The following is a 23,240-nucleotide window of genomic DNA, read 5'->3' as shown; positions in this document are numbered from 1 at the left end:
TATGAAATCTATGCATCCCTGAATAAAATTCTATTGAGTGCTATGGACTGAATGTTTGTGTTCTCCCCAAATTCATATGTTAGAATCCTAACACCCAAAGTGATGATGGTATTAGCCAGGTAGGGCCTTTGGAGGTCATGAGGGTGCAGCCCCCATTAATGGGATTAGTCACCTTATGAAAGGGGCCCCAGAGGGCTCCCTTGGCCCTTCCACATGTGAGGACACGGCATATGAGGACACACTGAGAAGGCATCTCTGTGAACCAATGAAACCAGCTCTCACCAGAGCTGAATCAGCCAGCACCTTGATCTTGGACTTGGCATCCTCCAGAATGAAGAGGTGCATTTCTGTTGTTTATAAGTCATCCAGTTAATTTTGTTACAGCAGCCCAAGTGGAGTAAAACATTAGAACACAACCATGCCTGTTTGTTCATGTTTGGTCTGTGAGAGCTTTTCCTGTACCAACAGAGTTGTTCCCACAAAGTGAAAAGTATTTGCTATCTGGACTGTTACAGAAAAAGTTTGTGACACCTGATCTAAGATGCATTCCATAGGGGAGCTCTTACTACTTATTATTAAAATGCAAGTGTATTCTCCATCTGCAGGGCCAAACAGGGTGCCTGAGTCAGTCAGACTGTACTTCCTGTTATCCAGGCAGCCTTCCAGCACTTTACCCCGAATGACAGCTGATGCTTAGTGATAACACCTTGGTTATAGGGCAGTATACATTTTAATGCTAATTCAGTTACTTCCATTCCTGACTGCTGGATAACTGAAAGTTTACTCATGAGAGAAACATAGAGGTACCTACTTACTTTTTTTTTAGATTCCACATATAAGTGATATAATATGATAATTTGTCTTTGTCTCACTTACTTGGCCTTAGTATGATAATCTCTAGGCCCTTCCATGTTGTTGCAAATGGCATTATTTCATTCTTTTCTATGGTCAGGTAATATTCTGTTGTATATTTGAAACAAATCTTCTTTATCCATTCATCTGTTGTTGGGCATCTAGGTTGCTTCCAAGTCTTGGCTATTGTGAATCGTGCTGCAGTGAACATTGGGGTCCATATATTTTTTCAAATTTTGGTTTTCTCTGGATATATGTCCAGGAGTAAGAATGCTGGATCATTTGGTAGCTCTATTTTCAGTCTTTTAAGGAACCTCCATACTGTTCTCTATAGTGGCTGCACCAACTTACATTTCCACCAACAGTGTGGGAGGGTTCCCTTTTCTCCACGTGCTCGCCAGCATATATTAGGGACACTCCCTTCCCAATACCATTAGAGTGGATTTGATTTGGTGCTACTGTTTTTCACAGTTTTCTTCTTGAATGACAGTTGGTTTTTTTGGTGTTTTGTTTTGTTTTGTTTTGTAGCAGGCAAAGAATTTCCCATTAAAAAAAATAAATTATCATCTCCATATTTTAACCTACATGTTCAAATAAGGGTGACAATGGCAACCCACTCCCGTACTCTTTGCCTGGACAATCCCATGGATGGAGAAGCCCGGTGGGCTGTGGTCCATGGAATTGCTACGAGTCAGGCACAACTGAGCGAATTCACTTTCACTTTTCACTTTGCTGCATTGGAGAAGGAAATGGCAACCCACTCCAGTGTTCTTGCCTGGAGAATCCCAGGGACAGGGGAGCCTGGTGGGCTTCTGTCTATGGGGTCGCACAGAGTTGGACACGACTGAAGCGACTTAGCAGCAGCAGCAGCAGAACAGTTGGATTTTGTTTAAAATGTTACAACAATATGAATTGGTTGATACTGGGGTGGACTCTCAGGAAAAAAGATTTTTTAAAAAAGCCTGACTTGCATACATTAGAGTCAAAACTTTTGCCGCATTTCCTGGCAGTGCTGATTTTGCTGCAGCTGCCCTGTTAAAATGCCATTTGATTTACAGTACAAGGTGGGGCCTGTATTCAGTGATGTACGTCTTTTCCTTTTGACAAAGTAGCAGATTTCTTTAACCCATGATCTTCTGATGATGCTGTCTCTTTTGCAAAGCAGTACAGTGCCAGGACCTGGGGCCTGAGTATGCAAGTGTGTCTGAGGGGATGGGATATAGCAACCTCATCAGGAATGTTCAGGGGCCAGTTTGACCTTTGAAAGAAGCCGCTTTTCTTCCCCAGTAGGGAAAATGCAGTTTTGTCGGTCATGGTGAATGCATCTTAGCCAAGGCTTTTGGGACAGTAAAAGATGGTGTGCTGGCTCGTTTTTACAGCATTTCCTCTCTTTACCCCGTAACGGGGACAGCAGATGGCTGCCCCATGTCCCAGGTGGTCAGACTGCAATCTGATTCGATGCCCTGGGGAATGGTCACTTATGAATAAGCAAACCAGGTCAGTGGTTTGAACTGAAAGTGACCGACTGACCTTGCATGGCCGAGAAATCATGATTTAAGATCCTCTCTATGATAAATTGCTGCTGTTTCATAATAACTTGGGTTACTTGGTTTGAATACTCTCATTCTAATGAGGTGACAAAAATCAAAGCAGATTCCAATGAAGCTACATTGCAGAATCCAGTTTTAACTGCCTTCCCAGAACACAGCCTGCAGAGCAGTGTGCGTTGCTATAGAAATGCTGGTTACTGAACCAGCTTCTTATCACGTATGGCGCATACGTATCAGGCACTCAGCGATACTCGCTCATAATTGGCCGGTAGTGGGTTCGTCTCTGCATAGATGGTGAGCTTTACTGTTGATGCTGTTGCTCATTGAACTAGCCCTTTTAGGTAAGTCATGGCCAGCCTATCCCTGACAATGGAGCTTGATTTAAAGTACAGATCTAGGATTTTGTTACATTTCATTGTTTTTCAAGGGGAGAAAAGGATGGGAGTTCTTCAAACACTATATTCTGTTTGTCACTTAAAGAAAATGAAAATATTACTGGTGTGTCTTTTTCTGTATATACCGTGAGCCATGCATCGTACATAGCAGGTGGCAAGTTGCCAGACAGGTGTAGTGACTGAATGACAAGAATGAGCCATAGGGCACTGTGTGGGCAAAAGTTAGAACAAAAGAAAGGAATTCATGTTTCTAAAAGTTAAGTATGTATTTACATCTGTGATGTTAACTTTACAACCATGCATATCATCTTTATAATTTTTTTCCATAAAGACCAGACTCAATAGTTAAGGGAATTAAAGAAAGAAGCGAACTTACCTGCTAAAGTATAATGTCAGTATATCCTTGAGAAAGATCATCTGAAATGGGTCTTCTCACAATGAAGGTGATCTCTTAGAAACAAAGAAATAATTCTCAGGAAAAGAGTCTCTATGTTCTCAGATATATTGTGCACATGTATAAAACTGAGTTACTATGCTGTGCAGCAGAGATGGGCACAACATTGCAGATCCACTGTACTTCAGTTTTTAAAAAACTGTCCATACCAGTGAATCAGGCTCCCTTAGATATATAGTGGGAAGAAAAAAGGTAATTTACCTGCAGAGAAAGCTAATTGAAGTGAAGTAACAGAAAAGAACTGTTAAAAGTGTAAGACTTAATCTGGATGAATGATGCCAGTCCAGCAAAAACTTGGGCCGGAGACCTCAGCTGCCAGGTGGCCAGCAAAATGTGACCTGCTTTTGAGACACAGATTGGTGTCTTTTGGCTGCTCCAGATCATCAGCATCACAGTTGGGATGTTCTACTCCTGTTGCCTGAGTTGAACGGAGTCTGGCCGTTGAACGCATACACTGCCCACAGGGAGACCGAATGCTGAGTGATCTCAGAACATGGACATTTGTTTCCTGATGTTGCCTAGCAACTCAAAAAAACACTCTTATACTATCAGTCCATTCCTAAAAATTGTTAAGCCTTTTGTGTTTGTAGCCTGCCCCGCCCCCCCACAACAACAAAAAAAATGAGAGTTTAGAAAACAATACCATCACTTTAGCTATATTATAGCCATATATAGCTCAGGTCCACTTTTGTTTCAAAATCCTATCCTTAGAGACTTAATTTTCCTAAAGGGTCTGTTTATATAGGAGAACTTTTCATGCTGGTGTTGAATGGAAACAATTTTTGGCAAGTTTTACAAATGATGGCTGCCTACTTTGTGGCCTCAGAGTGTATATAGATCAGTATGTTCCTCCTAAAAGAAAATGTCATATGTTGTAGTCAACTCTTAATTACCGCTTATAGAATAGTTACTTTGTGGATTATATCTGTGGCAGGTGTGTATTCTCCCTACTACCTGGGATCCTCAGAACCTTCTTGCTTTGCTGTCTTTTGGCCTGGATTTGAAGCACTACATCTATTAGTAATGTACTCGTTCTGAGATTGGCCTGGGTGAAAAATAATTAGGAAGGCAAAGCTGCCATCATTTATTTTAAAACCAAGTATTTTTTTTTAAATAGCTTCAGTTTTCAGTGATCTCCACTGAAATGAGAAATTAAGAGGTAAAATTCTTTTTCATAGGTCAGGATATTGCACTGGTTGTACAGCATTTGGCAAGAGTGTATAGAATACAGGCAGGGTGTAGCCCAGCAATTGAAACATTTTGGATGTAAACACTGGCTCCTCTGGGTCTTGAGCAAGTCCATTAACCTCTGAGGGCCTCAGTTTTCTCATCTATAAAATGAGAATAATAGTTATCATTCCCATCTCATAAAATTGTTGAGAATGGAGAGCAGCACTTACAGTGGTGTGTAGTACTGGGTAAAGTGTCCTGTAAGTATTAATCATTATTATAATCATCATTGTTCTATTTAGTTTGTGCATTTTGTGTAAAACATGATATAAGGGAGACAGACAACGTACAAGTACAGTGAAGCTTTGCTGCTGCTGCTGCTGCTGCTGCTGCTGCTGCTAAGTCGCGTCAGTCGTGTCCAATTCTGTACGACCCCATAGACAGAAGCCCACCAGGCTCCTCTGTCCCTGGGATTCTCCACGCAAGAACACTGGGGTGGGTTGCCATTTCCTTCTCCAATGCATGAAAGTGAAAAGTAGAAGTGAAGTTGCTCAGTCGTGTCCCACTCTTAGCGGCCCCATGGACTGTAGCCTACCAGGTTCCTCCATCCATGGGATTTCCCAGGCAAGAGTACTGGACAGTGAAGCCTTAGTATCTTTAAATTGAATACCCAGGACATCCCTGGTGGTCCAGTGGTTAAGACTCCACCTGCCAGTGCAGGAGACATGGGTTTGATCACTGCATTACAACTTGCCATTTCATATAAGCAGTTTGAAATACACCTAAATTGGAGGGGAAGAAATTGGAGGGGACCAGTTGGGGAAAGTTGTTGGTGTTTTTTTGTTTGTTTTTTTTTTTTGTTTGTTTTTTTGTCTACTCATTCTCAGCTGTGCTTATTCATTAGTAAAACAGGTAGGACCACAAACCAACATTTTTCATCACTGTTTTAATAGCAACCCTACATTATTTCTTAATCAGAAAGAAGCTGAAATTCAGCACAGGGAAGTACCTGGTACACATATATGTTATCCTAGGAATGGAGAAGGGGAGATTCAAAACACAATTTCCTTCAGGCTTTAAATCCTCTTCCTGTTCTAGAATATCAGATTTTGGTGCATTCCTGCTTCTATGCCAAGACTTAATGTGGCTTAACAAAATAATGGACTGGATCTGGAGATGCAGAGCAACTATCCATTCCCAGATGTTTTGTTTGGCCCATACAGTTGATTTGGGGGCATTTATTTGTTTGTTTTGTTTTAATTTGCTGCCAACATTTAAATATTGAAAGATTTCCTGGGGAATTCTGTTCTTGGGTTCTCTTTTTAAAAAACTGAACAATTCCCTCATTACAGCAAATAGATAGTGAACATCTTTGTGCCAGACTTTACTCTGTTCTAGGCTTTTGGTGGAAAAAAAATGCAGCCATGAAATTAAAAGACACTTACTCCTTGGAAGAAAAGTTATAACCAACCTAGACAGCATATTAAAAAACATAGGCATTACTTTGCCAACAAAGGTCTGTCTAGTCAAGGCTATGGTTTTCCCAGTGGTCATGTATGGGTGTGAGAGCTGGACTGTAAAGAAAGCTGAGTGCTGAAGAATTGATGCTTTTGAGCTGTGGTGTTGGAGAAGACTCTTGAGAGTCCCTTGACTAAAAGTAGATCCAACCAGTCAATCCTAAAGGAAATCAGTCCTGAATATTCATTGGAAGGACTGATGCTGAACTGAAACTCCAATACTTTGGCTACCTGATGCAAAGATCATTGGAAAAGACCCTGATGCTGGGAAAGATTGAAAATGGGAGGAGAAGTGGACAACAAAGAATGAGATGGTTGGATGGCATCACCAACTCAATGGACATGAGTATGAGTAAACTCCAGGAGTTAGTGATGGACAGGGAAGCCTGGCATGTTGCAGTCCATGGGGTCACAAAGAGTTGGAGACAACTGAGCGACTGAACTCAACTGAATGACAGACAAGTCAAGGAAGGCACCTGTAATTGTGAGGTTTTGGTCTGAATGGAGGAGACAGACAATGAACCAGCTTACTTTGTTGGCATTAAGTAAGTGCTGTAGGACAGTTTAATTTAAGCAGGGTGGTCAGGGAGAATGATTGGCTGGACAGAGGCTTTGGAGGAGTGCTATTTGAGCTGCGATGCCAAGGACACATAGGAACCTAACATGGGACTGTCTTGGGGGTCAAGAACATTCTGGGCAGAAAAAAATGGCCAACACAAAGGTCACCAGATTGGAACCAATTTAGGCACACCTACAGCAACCAGTTCACTCAGAGGCACTGAGCCTTCATGCGCTGCAGCCTATGGAGTGAACTCAGATGTGTGTCAGCTTCCAATCGGCTGTCTGACAAGTGACTAGATTATTCATGAAGTGTATTAGAAATATTTCTGAAGTTGCTTCAAGTACTGGCCACCCAATTGATGCACCCCGGCAACATTGTAGAAAATGGTTCTAGGGTTTTCTGAAAGATTCACCACACCCACAAAAGTACAGATAATGTGGAGCTTTGCTATTCAAAGAGTGATCCTTGGACAGGGAGTTTATTCAAACTCCAAAATCTCATGATTTGCTCCAGACCCACTGAATCAGACTCTGCATTTGAACAAGATCTCCACTATACCAAGCTCTTGAACAAAGCACTGGTCGAGAGCATCTTACCACATCTGTCCAGATGCTTGTCGCCTCACTCTCTTCTGCCACCCTTCGTTTTGAATGAGTCTTCTAATGCTGACGATAAGTGGCCATGCCTCCTAAATCCTGGACTGTGTACCTCACCCAGCCCCATCTGACATGTAATTGCAAGATGAATGTTAGATTTAGTGGATAATGAACAAAATTTCTCTCCATATGGACTTAATTAGCCTCCACTCTGATACTACTTTATGGGAATTTATATATACCTATTGTAAATTGAAAATTCTCTCATTAAATTTTATTAATGCTATTATGCATGCTAATACTTCTGGCTACCTTTTTAAGGCATACACTTTGTCTAGCCCTCCCTGCCAGAAGCTTTACAGCTTCCCATTACTGCTGTCTCCTAAAATTTGTTTCAGTAAGCCTTGTGATCACTCAGCTAAAGTTTAAAGGAGAAAAAAAAAATCAGTTGCTTGGATCAAATTTATTTTTAAAAATCTGTTCCTCAAAATATGCCCTAAAAATACCCAGGGAACATGTTATAGCTAAATACAGATGCCCTTCTTGTTTTAATTTCTAATCATTCATTATACCTGTGATTTTATGCTTTGAACAGAAGGTCGTTGGTTATAGTGAGTTACTGTTAATTTTATTCTTCTTTAAACCGGTCCGGAATGTACTTGCCTGAAGCTACAGGAATCCAACCATCTGTAAATGACTTTCACTCTTTGGTTCCATTGCTTTCAACTAGCATGGTTAGATAATTGACCACCAGGTAAATAAATACTTTGCAGTGTAATTGACAAGGAATGTATCCTCTTCACAGAGTTCATGGAAAAATAATTCTAAGAAAGGGAACATACTATTCAAAGGCATAGACTTTAATTTGAAAAAATAGAAGGCTGCTCCACAGTGTCATAAAAATAGTCAGTGTCGCTATTTCTGCTGTACCAATGAATGTGACTTAAGGGCTGGTGGACTTTTCTGGTTTTTCTGGATGATCTCATCCCCCTAAGGTTTTGTTAAAGCATGTGATAAAATGGACTCAGGCTTTGACACTTCTAATTGTACAGCTGGTAGGAAAATGCAGTAGAGGTTATGGCTTAAGATAATGCAGATGGAAATCCTGGGAAGTAAGTCTGTGCTGGTTTCTAGAGAAACACAACATACTTGGAGGCGGGGGCAGGGAGCGGGCTATGATTATAAGTAGGAATAGTAATAAGCATTCACTCTGGACCTGAGCAGTATCTCTCTCTCAAGAAGTCTGCCCTCAAACAAGTGAATGCCCACGATATCCATTATTCACCAGAAGTCACCACAGCCTAAGTGAGGAGATGGTCATTGGCCAAAACCAATAGCTGAAGGGCAGGAGAGAAGAGGTTCCTACCATCCAAGTTCATGCCTGTGTCATGCATGTATGTGTTCTCACCTCTTGCCATGAATGTTTCCAAATAGTTCACGGTAAACAGTTAAGTCCTGGGAATAGAAGTGTTCTATTTCACAGTGAATATTCACCTTTAAATTGATAGAACTTTTCTGAGATGGATTTTCTGCATGGCTGTGACATTTCTTCGCATCCCAGCTTATAGACCTAGTCAAACTCACTGCAGCCTCTTTCACACACACACACACACACACACACACACACACACACACACACAAAATGCATCAATTGGAATATGTTAAGGGAATTCCCTGGCAGTCCAGTGGTTAAGAGTGCACCTTCCAATGCAGGGCGTGTGGGTCCCATCCCTGGTCTTGAAGTTAAGATCTCACATGCCTCATGGCCAAAAAACCAAAACATAAAACAATATTGTAACAAATTCAATACAGACTTAAAAATAAATACATTAGCTGTGTTCATGTTGGTAGAATCCTCAACTACAAGTGCTTAAGTGATGAAGCGTTTATTGTTTATGTGACAAAGAAAGTGTGAAGCAGCCACCAGGGACTCCCCATCCCTAGCTGGACCCTCCTCGAGTGTCCACACAGCTGGAAAGCAGCAGAGCTGGAATTCACACTAGGTGTTATCTTAGGAAGGGCAAATTGTCCATGCTGTCAGTTGGTCCTTGATCGTGCTGGACTTTCATCTGCCTGGTGTCCCAAGATGTGACATGGTCACAAGCCCCATTGTAAGTCTTTCTCTGTATATTGGCTGAGGTGCAGAATGCCAGCTTCAATGTGTCATCTGTTACAAGGGCAGGTTGTTCACTTACAGTTTCCTTTTCAAAACCAATAGTGCTCCTCCTAACAGTCTTTCCTGCTTGTTACCAAATGCTGAGATGAGCTTGTGCTGCAGATAAAATAGAGGCGTCCAGGCAGAATAAGTGGGCCAGTCAGGAAAAGCAAGGAAAATCAGAACCCTGTCAGTCATATTCTAATGAGACTTTATGTTTGGAGCTCTGTTTTCACATTTTAGAGTTCTTTTCCCTTTGAATCGCCATTTGTTTAAAATTTGAACTCACTCTTCTTTATATTTTGCAAATAAAGGCTGGTTTCATTCCTGCTTGGTAACCAAGCAAGAAAGCGGCACCCCTGTTGATTGCTAAGAGATCCCATCAGATCTTATAAGCTAAATGTAAGGCATATCTTTCTGAGCCTATCAATTACTGTGTGTAATCAGCATTGTGGTTCAGTGCAGCTTCTGAGTAAAGACCTCGTGGTGCTTTATACCCACAACAAACCTTGCCAGCTGTATAGGTAACTAAAGTCTTTCTCCTTGAAAGGATCTCTGAATCTTTCCCTTGTACGAGGTTTCACTCTGGAGAATTCAGACGAAAACTGATCTGCGAGTGTGTGTTGAAGAAAAAAGTAGTGAACTTGGATTCACAGTATCTCAGTTCCACATCTGGATCTGTCCCTCAGGTGGCTGCCTGTGGACTTCATTCTAGATGCAGCCTTCATGTAGCAGGTTATCTGGCTCCCTGGTGGGGATGTGGGAGTTGGTGGTGGTGAGAGAGAAGAGCTGGTAAAAGCCCATAGGAAGGGCAAGGGAGGGAAGGGAAGGGAAGAAGTGGGAGAAGAAGGAAAACACAGCCAGGGTTGAAACTGTTCAGTATAAGAGCAAACAACTTTGTTCTTCCTTAGAGACAAAAGGGCATCAATAGTTAAGGACCAGCGTCAGTTGATCATAACAATGGCCCTGAATTACCATGAAAAAAATCAAAATTATATTCTACTTTATGAGGCAGGAGTAAATGACACTTTTTAGAATTATAGAAAACTGCCTTTTCAAACTTTGGCAAATCTGACCCAAGTTCTATGAAAGAATAACTCCCAAACCATGTTCAGGAGATGTCCTGGGGGTTGCAGGGTGGGGGAGTTCTCTCCATCTGTTTGCAGAGAAGCTTGTCTTTTATCGGTTTATCTGTTTTATATACTATTTTAATTGTCTTAATACAAACATTCCATTAAAGAGAAAGAGTTCAAATGCTTTAAAAACCATTTGGAAGCTGATGATCTAGAAATTTTAGTATCTAGAAATTTCATTCCTCCGGTGATGCCAGAGAATGGCTCCCCCACCTTCACACACATGCAGCCTCAGTAGTTGGCACAGCACAGTGCTCTGTCAGCACAGAGACACAAGCAGCCACCAGCTCGCCTGCTCCTGAGACACCCACTTCACAGTCGGCCACCCTCCCTGGGCAGTGGCCACATGCATGAAGGTGGCAACCCGGTTGGGCTGGTGCCGTGGGGCACGAGGAAGCATGGAGTCCTGCCTGCACACCATCACCAGATGACCCACCTCAACCTGCTAATGAAGAGGAGCCCGAGAGAGTCAGCAGGAAGCCCCATTATGCTGTTACAACCACAGGTGCTGCCCTAATGTCTGAACTACAGAGGAGACAAGCTTAACCTGGACAGCCTTGCGGGCAACTGTGCTGAGCCAGGAGTGTCCAGAGGCTGGCCCCGCCCGGGAGGCAAGAGAGCAAGCAAGAGACGTTGCGCTTGGAGTTTTCTAAGCAGGAGCAGCCTGGATATCCCCCTGGATCTTCCCCTGATCTGTCTGAGCAGCGCTGAGGTGCCCGCAGGGACGGGAAGTCCCCGCTCTTTGTACCCTGGCTGCAGGTCCAGCAGTTACATAACCCAGTCAACAAAAGAGACTCTGCAGAGGTCTGTTTGTCCTGCCTCCATTCCAGGCACCACTCCCCATTCACGAGTACAAGAATCTCTTATGTGTGCAGTTCCTCAGGTGGGAAAACACCCTCATTCCACACCCTCAGGATTTCAGTGATGAGAAGCATATGTTTCTGGTACACAATTCATTAATTCTTGTGTTCCCTGCAGCCAATTTCCTCCTGCAAAACACAGAAAGCTTGGAAATAGTTTTTGCCAATAACAGCATGATTGTTGAATCCTAAAATGGCGTCACCCTCTATTCACTGAACACGTGTACATTTTACGGAAAACTTAGTCTGAAATAAATGCCTCTTTCCCAGCTGGCTTTGTTCCCTCTGGTTGAAAAGAGGAGAATCCCAAGCTTAACTGCACTCCTGTAAGGAGATCTCTCCTGCCAACCACACCCAGCTTTGCACAGAAGGTCATCTGATATTATTTGGCAGGGGTGCGGGTTGCACGTCTGGCTTTCACACTCAAATACCACCGTGTTCCCACGCCAGGAATATTTCTGGGTGCTGAGAAGACAGAAGGAATACAGGACTTGGGGTTAGCAGTTCAGGCGAGGTATGCTTCTGGAAAACAGATGATGTAGTACCATGTGCCCTGAGGTTGATGGGACCTGGAAGGCCCCCACGTGCAAGAGGGACTCAGGATAAACTGAATGTGACTTGAATCCTGAAGGATGGGTAAGCTTTTGGAAGAAAGGAAAACCATATGAGGTTGGAACCCTGGAGGGCAAAGTCATTGACTCGGGTAAAATTGTCTGTTGGGAGGAGCAACCTGCGAAGAACTAAGGGGGTGCAGAAGTGGGGGAGGGGCAGGCGGTCGGAACAGCTCTGACCTCACCTTTGTGCCTCCAAGGACAGGTCCTGGTGGCTTTTCATTGCCAACGGCACTGGTACCCCTGCATCAGCCCTTCCCGGGCTCCCTCCCTCTCCCCACCCCCACCCGCGGCATCATGCATCAAGCTTGCCCGCCACACTCTTCACCCCTCTGTGCCTCTGTTCCCTCCTCTTTCCCTCTGCTCGCCCCCACCCTCCACCCCCACGTGAAGTCCTGCCTGTTCGCCAGAGCCCACCTCACCCCCAGGGGGCATTCCTTCCTCACTGCGCTCCCAAAGCAGCTGGTGCTCTGCCTTCCCGGCTTTTCCAGCTCCCACCAGCATCATAGGCTCGAGTGCCTGTATGGTGTGTGGCGGTGTGTGTGTGTCCACTCATTAGGCTTGTTCCTAGTGTAAGTGGGAGACGTTTTAAAAGTCCATTTCTGGGGGAAAATAGTCCATTCCCAAGACTTCCTTGGTGGTCCAGTGGTTAAGACTCCACTCTCCTAGTGCAGGGCCCAGAGTTTGATCCCTGGTCAGGAAACTGGATCCCTTAGGCCACAACTAAGACCTGGCGCAGCCAAGCAAACATGAAAATGAAGTCCATTTCCAATTGATGCGGCTGTGTTGCACGGTAGAAAGCCAGGGCAACATAGCCATCCAGGTAGGTGGCTTTCCCTGAGTGATCAACAGGAATTAGCACTCTGAGCCCCCATCTCTTCTCCTCTGGGTCCCTTTAGCCTAACCTCATATCCGCTCCGCTTGAAGAGCAGTGACTCAAGAATCTAATCTGAGGGAAACTGCAAACGAAAGAATGCAGGCCGCTTCCTGGCTGATAGGAGATCCTGTTGGGGCCGCTCCTGTGAGAGAGCGTGTGGGAGTGGGGTGGGGTGTGTAAGTCATGAGCTAAACAGCGCGGGTTCCCCAGGGGAAAACCGGAAGCAGTGGCAAACAATCCATTCTCTGCCTTCAGGCAGACTTTCTGACTCAACACAGAACCCCTTTAGCTGCGTGTGTCACGTGCCCTCGCTTCCATTTCCTCAGCAGCTCCTGGAGTGAGTGTGTGAAGCTCAGAGTGGCTGGACCATCTCTGGCTTGATGCTCTTCAGCCAGTGAACCTCATACTTACTTTATAGAGGTTCCAGCCTATTTTCTCGTCTAACTTGAAATCCTCCGGAGCCATGGTTCAGCCAGTTGCACGGGGAGGTCGGACAATACAAAGCACCCACTGACGCCTGGCCTCCCCCATCTTCCTTCTTTGTTCAACTCCTGTCTTTGAGGAAGAGGAGGAAGAAGGGTGAGGAGGGAAGAGGAGAAGGGGGGAAGAGGAGGAGGAGGAGGAGGAGGAGGAAAGCTGGGGGGAGGAAGGAGGAGTAATGTGGGGAGAGGGAGGGAGGGGAAGGGATGGGAGGCAAGCTGGGGCACCTTTCCACCCAATACATTTGAATGTTGCTATGGCAACTGATAGGCCCTAGAAGCCCTGCCAAGTATTGTTTTTTTTCCCCTCGGAGGGGAAGGAAATCCACTCTCGCCACCTTGTGTGTGCATGCTAAGTCGCTTCAGTCATATCAGACTCTTTGCAACCCTATGGCCTATAGCCCACCAGGCTGCTCTGTCCATGGGATTCTCCAGGCAAGAACACTGGAGTGGGTTGCCATGCTCTCCTCCAGCGGATCTTCCCGACCCGGGAATAGAACCCCGGTCTCTTATGTCTCCTGCATTGGCAGGCAGGTTCTTTACCACTAGCGCCATCTGGGAAGCCCAGTGGTATGTATACACCTAGGAAAGGCAGGGATTTGGAGACTGGAAGGTGAAATATTTGGTGCATAGCTGATGAATTTAGGCCTGGAGGGTTCAGGAATCCACACATGGCCATTTTACAGGGTGGGTGATCAATCATAGAGAGATCTCTGTGTAAGTGACCCATATGTCTGGGCCGGTGGGTCCAGTGGGTGTGCATGGGCTGGTGGGGGCCCTAGCCAGCACTCTCCCTGGGAACCTTACAAAGTGAAAATGTTGTAAATGCTGGCAAGTTCAGTAGGGGATGCAGCAGGACAGAGTAGAGGAAATAGCACCAACCTTTAGGACAGACAGACAGACCTACTCTGCCTCTGCTTTGCTCTCTACCCCTGGGACAGCTCAGAAGAATTCCATGTCCCACCAGTCTCTAGTCTAAAAGGGGAAATGAGTCCTCTTCTGTAGAGTCGTTGTGAAACTACTGATAACATGTATAAAGCATGTGCTGTGACGAGCCAGCACACAGTAGGTGCTCACTAATGTGAAATACTCTTTAAAGTAGTAGCTGAAAGGCAGCACTGACCTGGACTCCCTCAGTGTCTCTCAACATCAGAGCCAACTGGAAGCTTCATAAACTACTCACCTGAGCCAGGCTTCTGGGTTAGAATTTGCAAAGATGGGACCAAAGAGTCTCTCTCTATATATATATATTTTTAAACTTCCTGAAGCAACTCTGATCGCACCAGTCTGCAATTCCAAATAGGAAATCCGTTTACTTGCTTGAGGATAAGGAATATAAACAGGACCGGAGTTTCCCCTCTTCTTTCCCCTCCCACCAACCCTTTCTATGCTGCCTTTATTCTGCTTCTAAATTCCAAAGGCTTCTGGAGGAGATGGGCCGTGGTGACAGACGAGTAAACTCCAAAGGCTTCTGCTAAAATTATCTGTGTTTGGAAGCAGGGACGTGTGATAAAGTGGCTGAGAGTAATGTAATCAGGAAGGCCAGGAAAAACTCTTTCCTGAAAGCTAGATGCAGTTGCTCCACAAGAGTTGGACCCTTTGGCTCTCTGATGGGTTCTAAATGGGAAACTTAAGGCGATTTGTACTATGTGCTTAAGCCTTAACTAGGAGTTCTGCGTGCATATGGCTGAAGTCTTTTTCCACATCCCACAGGAACGTGGCTGAAGAGCGGTCTTGGCCTCGTGCACCAGGAAGGCAGTCAGCTGACGTGGACGTACATTGCCCCTCAGCTGGGGTACTGGGTGGCTGCCATGTCTCCTCCCAACCCAGGTAACAGGGTCCCTAACACCTGCACTGATGGCAACCAGTTTTTTTGAGGGTTCAGGCTACCTGTGCTTTTGAAAGTGACTTCAGCAGAGAGATCACATCTTTTTAAAATATGGTTGAATGTGTGAAAAATCAAATGATGAGAAGAAGGTATTTGGTGGGGGCGGGGGAGTTCTGATTGGAACTGTCCCATCCAGGGTAAGAATAATGCAAAGAAAATAGTCTTATCTCGAATCTGTTCTGCTCACACAGCTGCCATAGGGAATTCTTAATCTAAAGCCCACAGAAGTGGTTCAGACCTCCTCCCTAATTCCTGAAACAGCTGCGGACTGGTGGAAGAGGACGTAGGAAAAGGCGCTCACTAGAGGGACCAGCAGCAAGTCACTGTGGAAGGGTTCCTGGGGCAAAAACTGAACTGGGCATTTCTGAAAGGTTTAAAAGCAAACCTGTTGGTTTTTGTCTAAAAGAATATGCCTCCGTTCAGGATAGATGAATTAACTCATATTTTCCCCTAAAATTTAATTTCACCAATATTTTCACTGAAAGTGTAAGTTTATTTTCAAACCTAACCACCCTGATTTATCCCTATGAGTATTCTATAATTTTTTTTTTTTCCCAAAATAGTTACCTTAGGAGAAGTCTTTCCAGTGATGGCTTCCATTACTCACAATGCCTTGCCTTTAGACCCTGTCTCCCTTGGACTGCTATCCTTAGTGAAACTCTTCATGGGTGGCCAGTCTTCATGCTTAGAGGGTCCATGGGTCCCTTTGTTGATTTTTCTTAGACATATCTAAAACTCACTGATTGCCAAGATTGGTGAATAAAGTAAGTCGTTGAGCTAGGTCAAAATGCTGGGGATTTCCATGGTGGTGCCATGGTGAAGACCTCACCTTCCAGTGCAGGAGTGCACGTTTGATCATCCCAGGGATGGGGGAGCCTGATGGGCTGCCGTCTATGGGGTCCCGCAGAGTCAGACACGACTGAAGTGACTTGCAGCAGCGGCAGCAGGGAGCTAAGAGCCCCCATTCCTCAGGGCCAAAAAGCCAAACCATAGATTGTAATATTGTAGAAAAATCAATATCAACATTAAAAATGGTCGGCCTCAAAAAATAAAATAAATATAAATTTAAAATCTTTATTTAAAAAGATGTGCTATGATTGAAAGCTGATCCTTGTCAATTAACCGTGAAGGCAGTTCCAAAATGGAAGTACACAATATTTTATCAATGGAATTATCACTGGAATGAACACTTAGGACTCCCAAAGTAACTGACTTGATAGAGGCCAACCTGAGATGGGTGTTGAAAAATCTGTTGCCTTTACTTTATAGTCCCACCCTGAGAAAATGTACACTTGACATCTAGGTTTTAAGAGAATGTGTTTCCCTTTACTGTATGGTTCTTGTAGCCACGTGGGCATGAAGTGAGTACATAAATGTCCCAGTCTCCAAATCTGAAGTGTCTAGAATACGATTATGAGTAAAGAAAGAAAGTCCTTAAAAACCAAAGCCTGTGCATTAAAGTTAAATTTTATTTTAGATCTATTTCCAAGAACCCTGATGATGTGTTATGTGACAGATGAATAGCTACTTCTGTAAAGAAGAGAGAGAACTAGACTACCAGATGTAGGCTGACCCAAGCTTGCTGAGGAGCAACAAAGGAAGAGACAAAAAGCCATAAAAACATATGTAGTATAAACCCTGGTGGCATTTAATATAGAAATGCATATACTGGTAATCTCACAGTCATCACTTTTATTAAAACAAATCACAGCAATGCTGTGCTTTCATGAACCCAAAACCAACAAGAAAATAATTAGAGTTTTCTCTTTCATTCTCTGGTTAAGAAGGAAATGGGGGAATCTTTATAAAGATTTCCATTTAGCAGAAGATATTTTGTTGGCCAAAAAGTTCATTCAGGTTTGCCCATACCATCTTAGGGAAAACCCTGAAAGAACTTTTTGGCCAACTCAATAAAATAATAACATTTTAGGTACTTTAAAGGACTGAATTTCCATTATTTGAAAATGATTTTTATGTGCATCTCAGATTTCTTGGTGACCCCTGCCAAGGTATTACCTATGTTTGTGGGGTTGCTCTGTGTTAAAAAAAGGAGAATTGTTTCTCTGAACAATTAAGGCCATAAAGAGTTAAGGCCGTTGTGGCCAGTAATTTTTCCAACTTTTTAAAATATTCACTTTCACCCCATTGAAATGATTTATAATTGGGAGAGGATGATGTTGTCTTTTGAACTTAAGTAATGTCACTATTTTCAAAAATCAACAGGTCTCCTTGGGTTTATCTAGCTTAAGAGACTTGTCTCCTAAAGATTATAAGGAAATGTATCCCTTAAAATATCAAAGTCAATGAATAAATGGGTCTTTATGGTGTTTAATAATCATAACAATTCTCCTGTGATGCTATGTGTAATAACTATATTCCTTCCTTCCCATCTTTTGGTGCACCGTCAGCATACTTATACACCAGTCAGTGCCCAAGCATTGTAATTTGGGGGAGAGTTTCGTTATTGCTATCAATCCCTTGTTAGCAATGTTAAGATAGATTCTTACTGCTATTGAACATAAGGAGTAAGTTAAACTACCTCTTGGGATTCTTCCCAAGGTAAATTAAAGAGAAAATAGGTTTAGTTCTGATCACCTTGTCTGTAAGTTCTGGAGAAGTCTGTGGCCACATCAGGTTAGCCATTTTGAAAAGATACTAGAAAGATGTTATGTTTTTTTAAATGGGAGGCATTTTAGAAACACTTGATATCCCTGTAATAGGCTGTAAATTTTTTTAAGTCATAGTAAATTTGCTTCATACATTTCAACTGATTTGTTAAGGCCAAGGGCTCAGTACTTAGTAATCATTGCCCAGGGAAAGTGTGAGTAAAATTTCATGTTGTGATTTGTTTTCTCCTTCTGCAGTGCCATAAAATCCCCAGGTCTTCATGCCATGTCTCTGAGTGGATAAGTCCCACTCAGGATACGATGATCATGTACCTAGTTTTCTTACATTCAAAGGTCATGTATTTAGAATGATGAACATGGTACCAAATGTGGCTCTCTTCTTGACTAAGGAGGGACCGTGGATGCTACATACAGAATTTGAGTATTCACAGTGCTCTGGTGATGGCTTGGGTAATCCCTTTCCATTGAGGGGAATTATGGTGATGCGACAGGCACAACATCTAAAGGGTGTTTGCATCGGGCCCCCATTCCACACTTCAGCCAAGAAGAATAAGAAAAAAGGGACTTGCCTGGTGGGCCAGTGGTTAAGACTTCACACTCTCACTGCCGAGGGCCCATGTTCAATCCCAAGCTGGGGAACTAAGATCCCACATGACACATGGCCAGAAAAAAAGAAGAAGAAGAAGATTATGCTCTCTTTCTGGTGAAAGGTGTTCAGAAATCTAAAATGCCCTTTTCTGGCCTTCCAGGTCCGGTTGTCACACAGGACATCACCACGTATCACACAGTCTTCCTTTTGGCCATCTTGGGAGGAATGGCTTTCATTCTTTTGGTTTTGCTGTGTCTCCTTTTATATTATTGCAGGTAAAGTTTTATCATTGGGGCTTCTTTTTAACTTGGAATTTCTTGCACAAAATCTTGGAATTTCTTGCTTGTGGGTAAGACTCTGAGTATCCAATACAGGTGGCGCAGGTTCAATCCCTGGTTGGGGATCCACGATCCCACATTGCCACATAATGTGGCCAATAAATAAACTTTTTTTTTTTAAATTTTGTGATCAAGAGCTGAATATCTGTCATATAAGTTGCAAACAAAGTGGGATATTACACTGTGTGTAATGTCTTTTAGAGAGGAGTCATAAAAAAATAAGCTCAACGATTGTCACAATTCCCTGAGAATAGTCCTAAGTGGTAATCAAGAGATGATATTCTCAAGGACAGAGCCAAACTTTTCTTCCTGTGATCCCTCATCTGATTGACTTGCAAGAATATTTATTGTTGACTCTGCTTTGAATGAATAACGTGGATGTACTTGGGGTACAATCTGCAGATTTCAGCCCTCAGCATCAAAACAAGGCTAATGGTATAGAGTGAGAAGGTTTCTGGCTGCTGATTAGTGTTGTCTTGTTTCTTCCTGTGGGAACTGAGAATTAGGTTTAGGCTAGAACCCTCACTGTTCTGAGATTTCAACCTTGGGGTCTGTATCTTTGTTCACAGGCGGAAGTGCTTGAAACCCCGCCAGCAGCATAGAAAACTGCAACTTCCCGCCACCCTGGAGAGTTCCAAAAGGGATCAGTCGACTTCCATGTCACACATCAACCTGCTTTTTTCTCGTCGGGAATCAGAATTCCCCGGTCCACTCTCTGTCACCAGCCAGGGCCGCCCCCCGGATGCCCCGGGCCCAAAGGAGCTGATGAGTGGAGTCCATTTAGAGATGATGTCTTCCAACGGGGAGGTGGACATGCACACACCCATGCTGAAGCTCTCCTACAGCACTTCCCAGGAGTTCAGCTCCCGGGAGGAACTCCTGTCTCATAAGGAAGAGGACAAAAGCCAAATCTCCTTTGATAACCTGACACCGAGTGGGACGCTGGGAAAAGACTACCATAAGTCGGTGGAGATCTTCCCCTTAAAGGCTAGGAAACCTATGGAAAGGGAAGGCTACGAGTCCCCTGGCAACGGTGACTACAGGAGGAGTTACAACGCCATGCTCTCGCAGCCTTTATTCGAAAAGCAGGACAGAGAGAGTCAGGCCTCCGTGACCCACATTTCCACAGGAAGTAAGCTCACCATTCAGGAACACATGTACCCCGCGCCTTCATCTCCGGAGAAAGACCAGCTGCTGGAGCGCAGACCTACTGAATGTATGATGTCGCGATCCGTGGACCACCTGGAAAGACCTACCTCTTTCCCGCGACCCGGCCAGCTGATCTGCTGTAGTTCCGTAGACCAGGTCAACGACAGCGTTTACAGGAAAGTATTGCCCGCCTTGGTCATCCCGGCTCATTACATGAAACTCCCAGGGGACCATTCGTACGTGGGCCAGCCCCTGGTCGTCCCAGCCGACCCGCAGCTGGAGATCGAAAGGCTGCAGGCTGAGCTGTCCAGCCCGCACGCAGGGATCTTCCCACACCCCTCCGCGCAGATCCAAGCGCAGCCCCTCTCTTGCCAGGCCATCTCACAGCAGCACCTGCAGGACACAGGCGCCCGGGAGTGGGCCCCGCAGAGCGCATCCATGTCGGAGTCACTCTCCATCCCAGCATCTCTGAACGACGCGGCCTTGGCTCAGATGAACAGCGAGGTCCAGCTCCTGACAGAAAAGGCGCTGCTGGAGCTCGGGGGCGGGAAGCCGCTTCCCCACCCCCGGGCCTGGTTCGTCTCCCTGGACGGCCGGTCCAACGCGCATGTCAGACATTCCTACATTGATCTCCAAAGAGCAGGGAGGAACGGAAGCAATGATGCCAGTTTGGATTCTGGCGTGGATATGAATGAACCAAAATCCGCCCGGAAGGGGAGAGGAGACCCCTCAACTCTGCCGCAGAATCACCCACCCGTCCAGGAACATCCCCAGAAGGAGTCGAGGGCCGCAGACAGCTCGGCCTACACGCAGCTCGTGTACCTGGAGGACATGGACCAGAGCGGCAGCGAAGGCGGCACCACGGCCGGGACACCCGAGGACAATGCTCTGCGGTGCCTGCTGGACGGCTCCAGCCGGAGGAGCGGCAGCCAGCTGCCCAGCCTGCAGGAGGAGACGACGAAGCGAACTTCGGACGTTGCCCCTGAGCCAGCGGCCAGTCCTGACCAGAGGAGATCCGCTCCGCAGGATGAGGAAGACGACGAGGACGACGACGACCAGGGAGAAGACAAGAAGAGCCCGTGGCAGAAACGGGAGGAGAGACCCTTGATGGCATTCAACATCAAATGAGCAGTCCAGAGCCACCCAACCCGGGACCAGATCCAGTTGCCAAAAATTCTTTCTTAAGGAAGCGCTTACCTGTTTGTGGAGGAAGTTGAGCCACGTCTGCCGTGGGCAGTGGACTTTTTTCTGCAGTTACCCTGTTTGCTGTCTAAGTGTTAGAGAGGAAGTCAAGTTCTTACTCAGAAGAAAGGATGATGATACAGGATGCCTCGCCTCCAGGGAGAGGGCTGAACGTAGTGTCTGTCTGAATGTCAGTGTCGTTCCCCAGTCTTGATGTGTCCACCCCAGAGGACACTGAAAAACCACACATGATGTCCTGATGTCACTAGGTTCTGATGATAACCTCAGTTCTCCTCCAGATTCTGGGAACAGAAGAAACTCTTTTTGCATTGCTTGAATCCATTTTATCATGATAATGCTCCTGTGAAATTATTATTGAGAAATTAGCTTGGCACTTAATGTCTGGAGGTATGCATTATCTCAAAGGAAAACTATGCATCGCTGCTTCGTGGTCTTACTTTGCTTAGGTTTTGGCTTTGGTTAGATTTCGTTTCTGATTTGCTTTTTACAGACACACACGCACAACACACACACAACACACACACACACAATTAGGTTGTAAGGATTTAATTCCTTCCTTGTCACCTGTTCTGCTTCTCGGTGGGTTATTTCGATATCACCTTTCAGGAACTTCTGAGTGTCACCTCTTAACATCCAAGCCTTTTAATGAAATAGTACTGAAGTTTTTAATCAGCTGCCAGTCCTTCAATTCTGGTCCCATTAACTCCAAGTGCCTTTTTTACAGTGACGACAGACAGTCCCTTACTTTGCTTTTTTTGTTTGTTTTTCTTAACTTCTTTGATTGAACTGCCTGGATTTTATAAAGTTATTAAACGATCCCCTTTTCTTTCAACTGCATGCTGCCAAGTGCCCATTTGTGCTCAGAATTCTCATTTCAGCTCAGTGTACTCTCTCGTTCTCACGTGTGACGTGGATTCTGTTTAGCTAAGCTAGCCTAGAGGACACTTTAGTGATCCCCTCCCCCATGCCACCCCTTTGACCACTAGGCACCATTATGGTTTTATTGGCTGTTTGTATATACGGTTACATATTCTGAAATCCTATGGGCTGATCTTGCTCACCAAACATGGAGTATGGGCTGAGCAAGTAAACTGAATGTGACTATTAAACAAATCTTATGTACTATCCAAAAGTGCCAGAATGACTCTTCTGTGCATTCTCCTTAAAGAGCTGCTTGATTATCCAAAAATGAAAACTCAGAATAAACTCTGAAGGAAAAAAAAAACCCTATCTTGTGGTCCTTTTCATTCATTCTGAGCCATTGTTGGTTATAGAGTTGCCATTAAGAATTCTCTTATCATTCCTTGGCAGTCTGAAAGGCCAGTTGTTGGAATTACATTCAAAGACTAACATGTGGTGGGGAGAGATAAACTAGGAGATTGGGATTGACATATACACACTACTAAATATAAAATAGGAAACTGTAAGGACCTACTGTGTAGCACAGGGAGCTTTTCTCAATACTCTGGGAAAAGAATCTAAAAATGAATGCGGAGATATATATATATATATATATATATATATATATATATATATATAACTGATTCACTTTGCTGTACACCTAAAACTATCACAATGTTATAAATCAACTATACACCAATAAAAATTAAACAAAAGAAACTAACACATAAGACACCTAGGAACTGACATAAAAGCCCACCTTGCTGTTCAGTTTCATTCAAGAAAACAAGATAACATTTTATTGTGTTTCTGTACTTTATAAGAAACTGGTGTGTTCTTTTTTTCAGTATTGATCCAGCATCAAAAAGATGTCATTCAAATGAGCAGAACCATCCCAGATGTGTGAAACTGTTAATCAAAATCATTCATGGAATCATCACTATAGAACAAATCAGTGGAAATAAGTAAGGCTAGCTAGTTTCGTTATAAAATCTTTAGTCATGAATTTCACAAGGCAGAGCAGAAAACAAGTCAAGCTGATTTTTATGATTTTAATTCTCAAATGTCAATGTTTAGTATTTTGCTTTTAAAATGGTTGAGAGATTTCCTGACAGTGTTTTGAAGTATCTGAACAGATGGGAGTCTGTGGTTTAACAAGTCAGGGACTGTTTAGAAGTGAACATTCTCACCAGTAGGTGGCAGGTGAACCCTGGCAGACACCGTTAAAACTCCAGGTAAGCACCATTTGTCAATTACCCTCCAAAGAAGTGGCCTCTGGAAGAATACTAGAGCAGACATAGGTGATGGGGGAATGCCAAGAGATCCCCACACATT

General features: G+C 44.2%; 1 protein-coding gene across 2 annotated transcripts in view; it reads left to right on the top strand.

Annotated features, from left to right (window-relative positions):
- Positions 1–22,235, top strand: part of FAM171A1 (family with sequence similarity 171 member A1) — a 129,799-nt gene extending 107,564 nt beyond the window's left edge. For both annotated transcript variants that reach the window (XM_015099598.4, XM_060396865.1), the window contains exons 6-8: positions 14,925–15,041; positions 18,476–18,590; positions 19,223–22,235. In XM_015099598.4, the coding sequence (XP_014955084.3) occupies positions 14,925–15,041; positions 18,476–18,590; positions 19,223–20,930 (1,940 nt within the window). In that variant the 3' untranslated portion in view covers positions 20,931–22,235. The remainder of the gene's footprint in view (positions 1–14,924; positions 15,042–18,475; positions 18,591–19,222) is intronic.
- Positions 22,236–23,240: the final 1,005 nt, after the last annotated feature.

This window comes from Ovis aries, chromosome 13 (genome assembly GCF_016772045.2).
Source record: "Ovis aries strain OAR_USU_Benz2616 breed Rambouillet chromosome 13, ARS-UI_Ramb_v3.0, whole genome shotgun sequence".
Lineage (NCBI taxonomy): Eukaryota > Metazoa > Chordata > Mammalia > Artiodactyla > Bovidae > Ovis > Ovis aries.
Note: the sequence above shows the minus strand (reverse complement) of the source record. Positions and strands in the feature narration are given on the sequence as shown.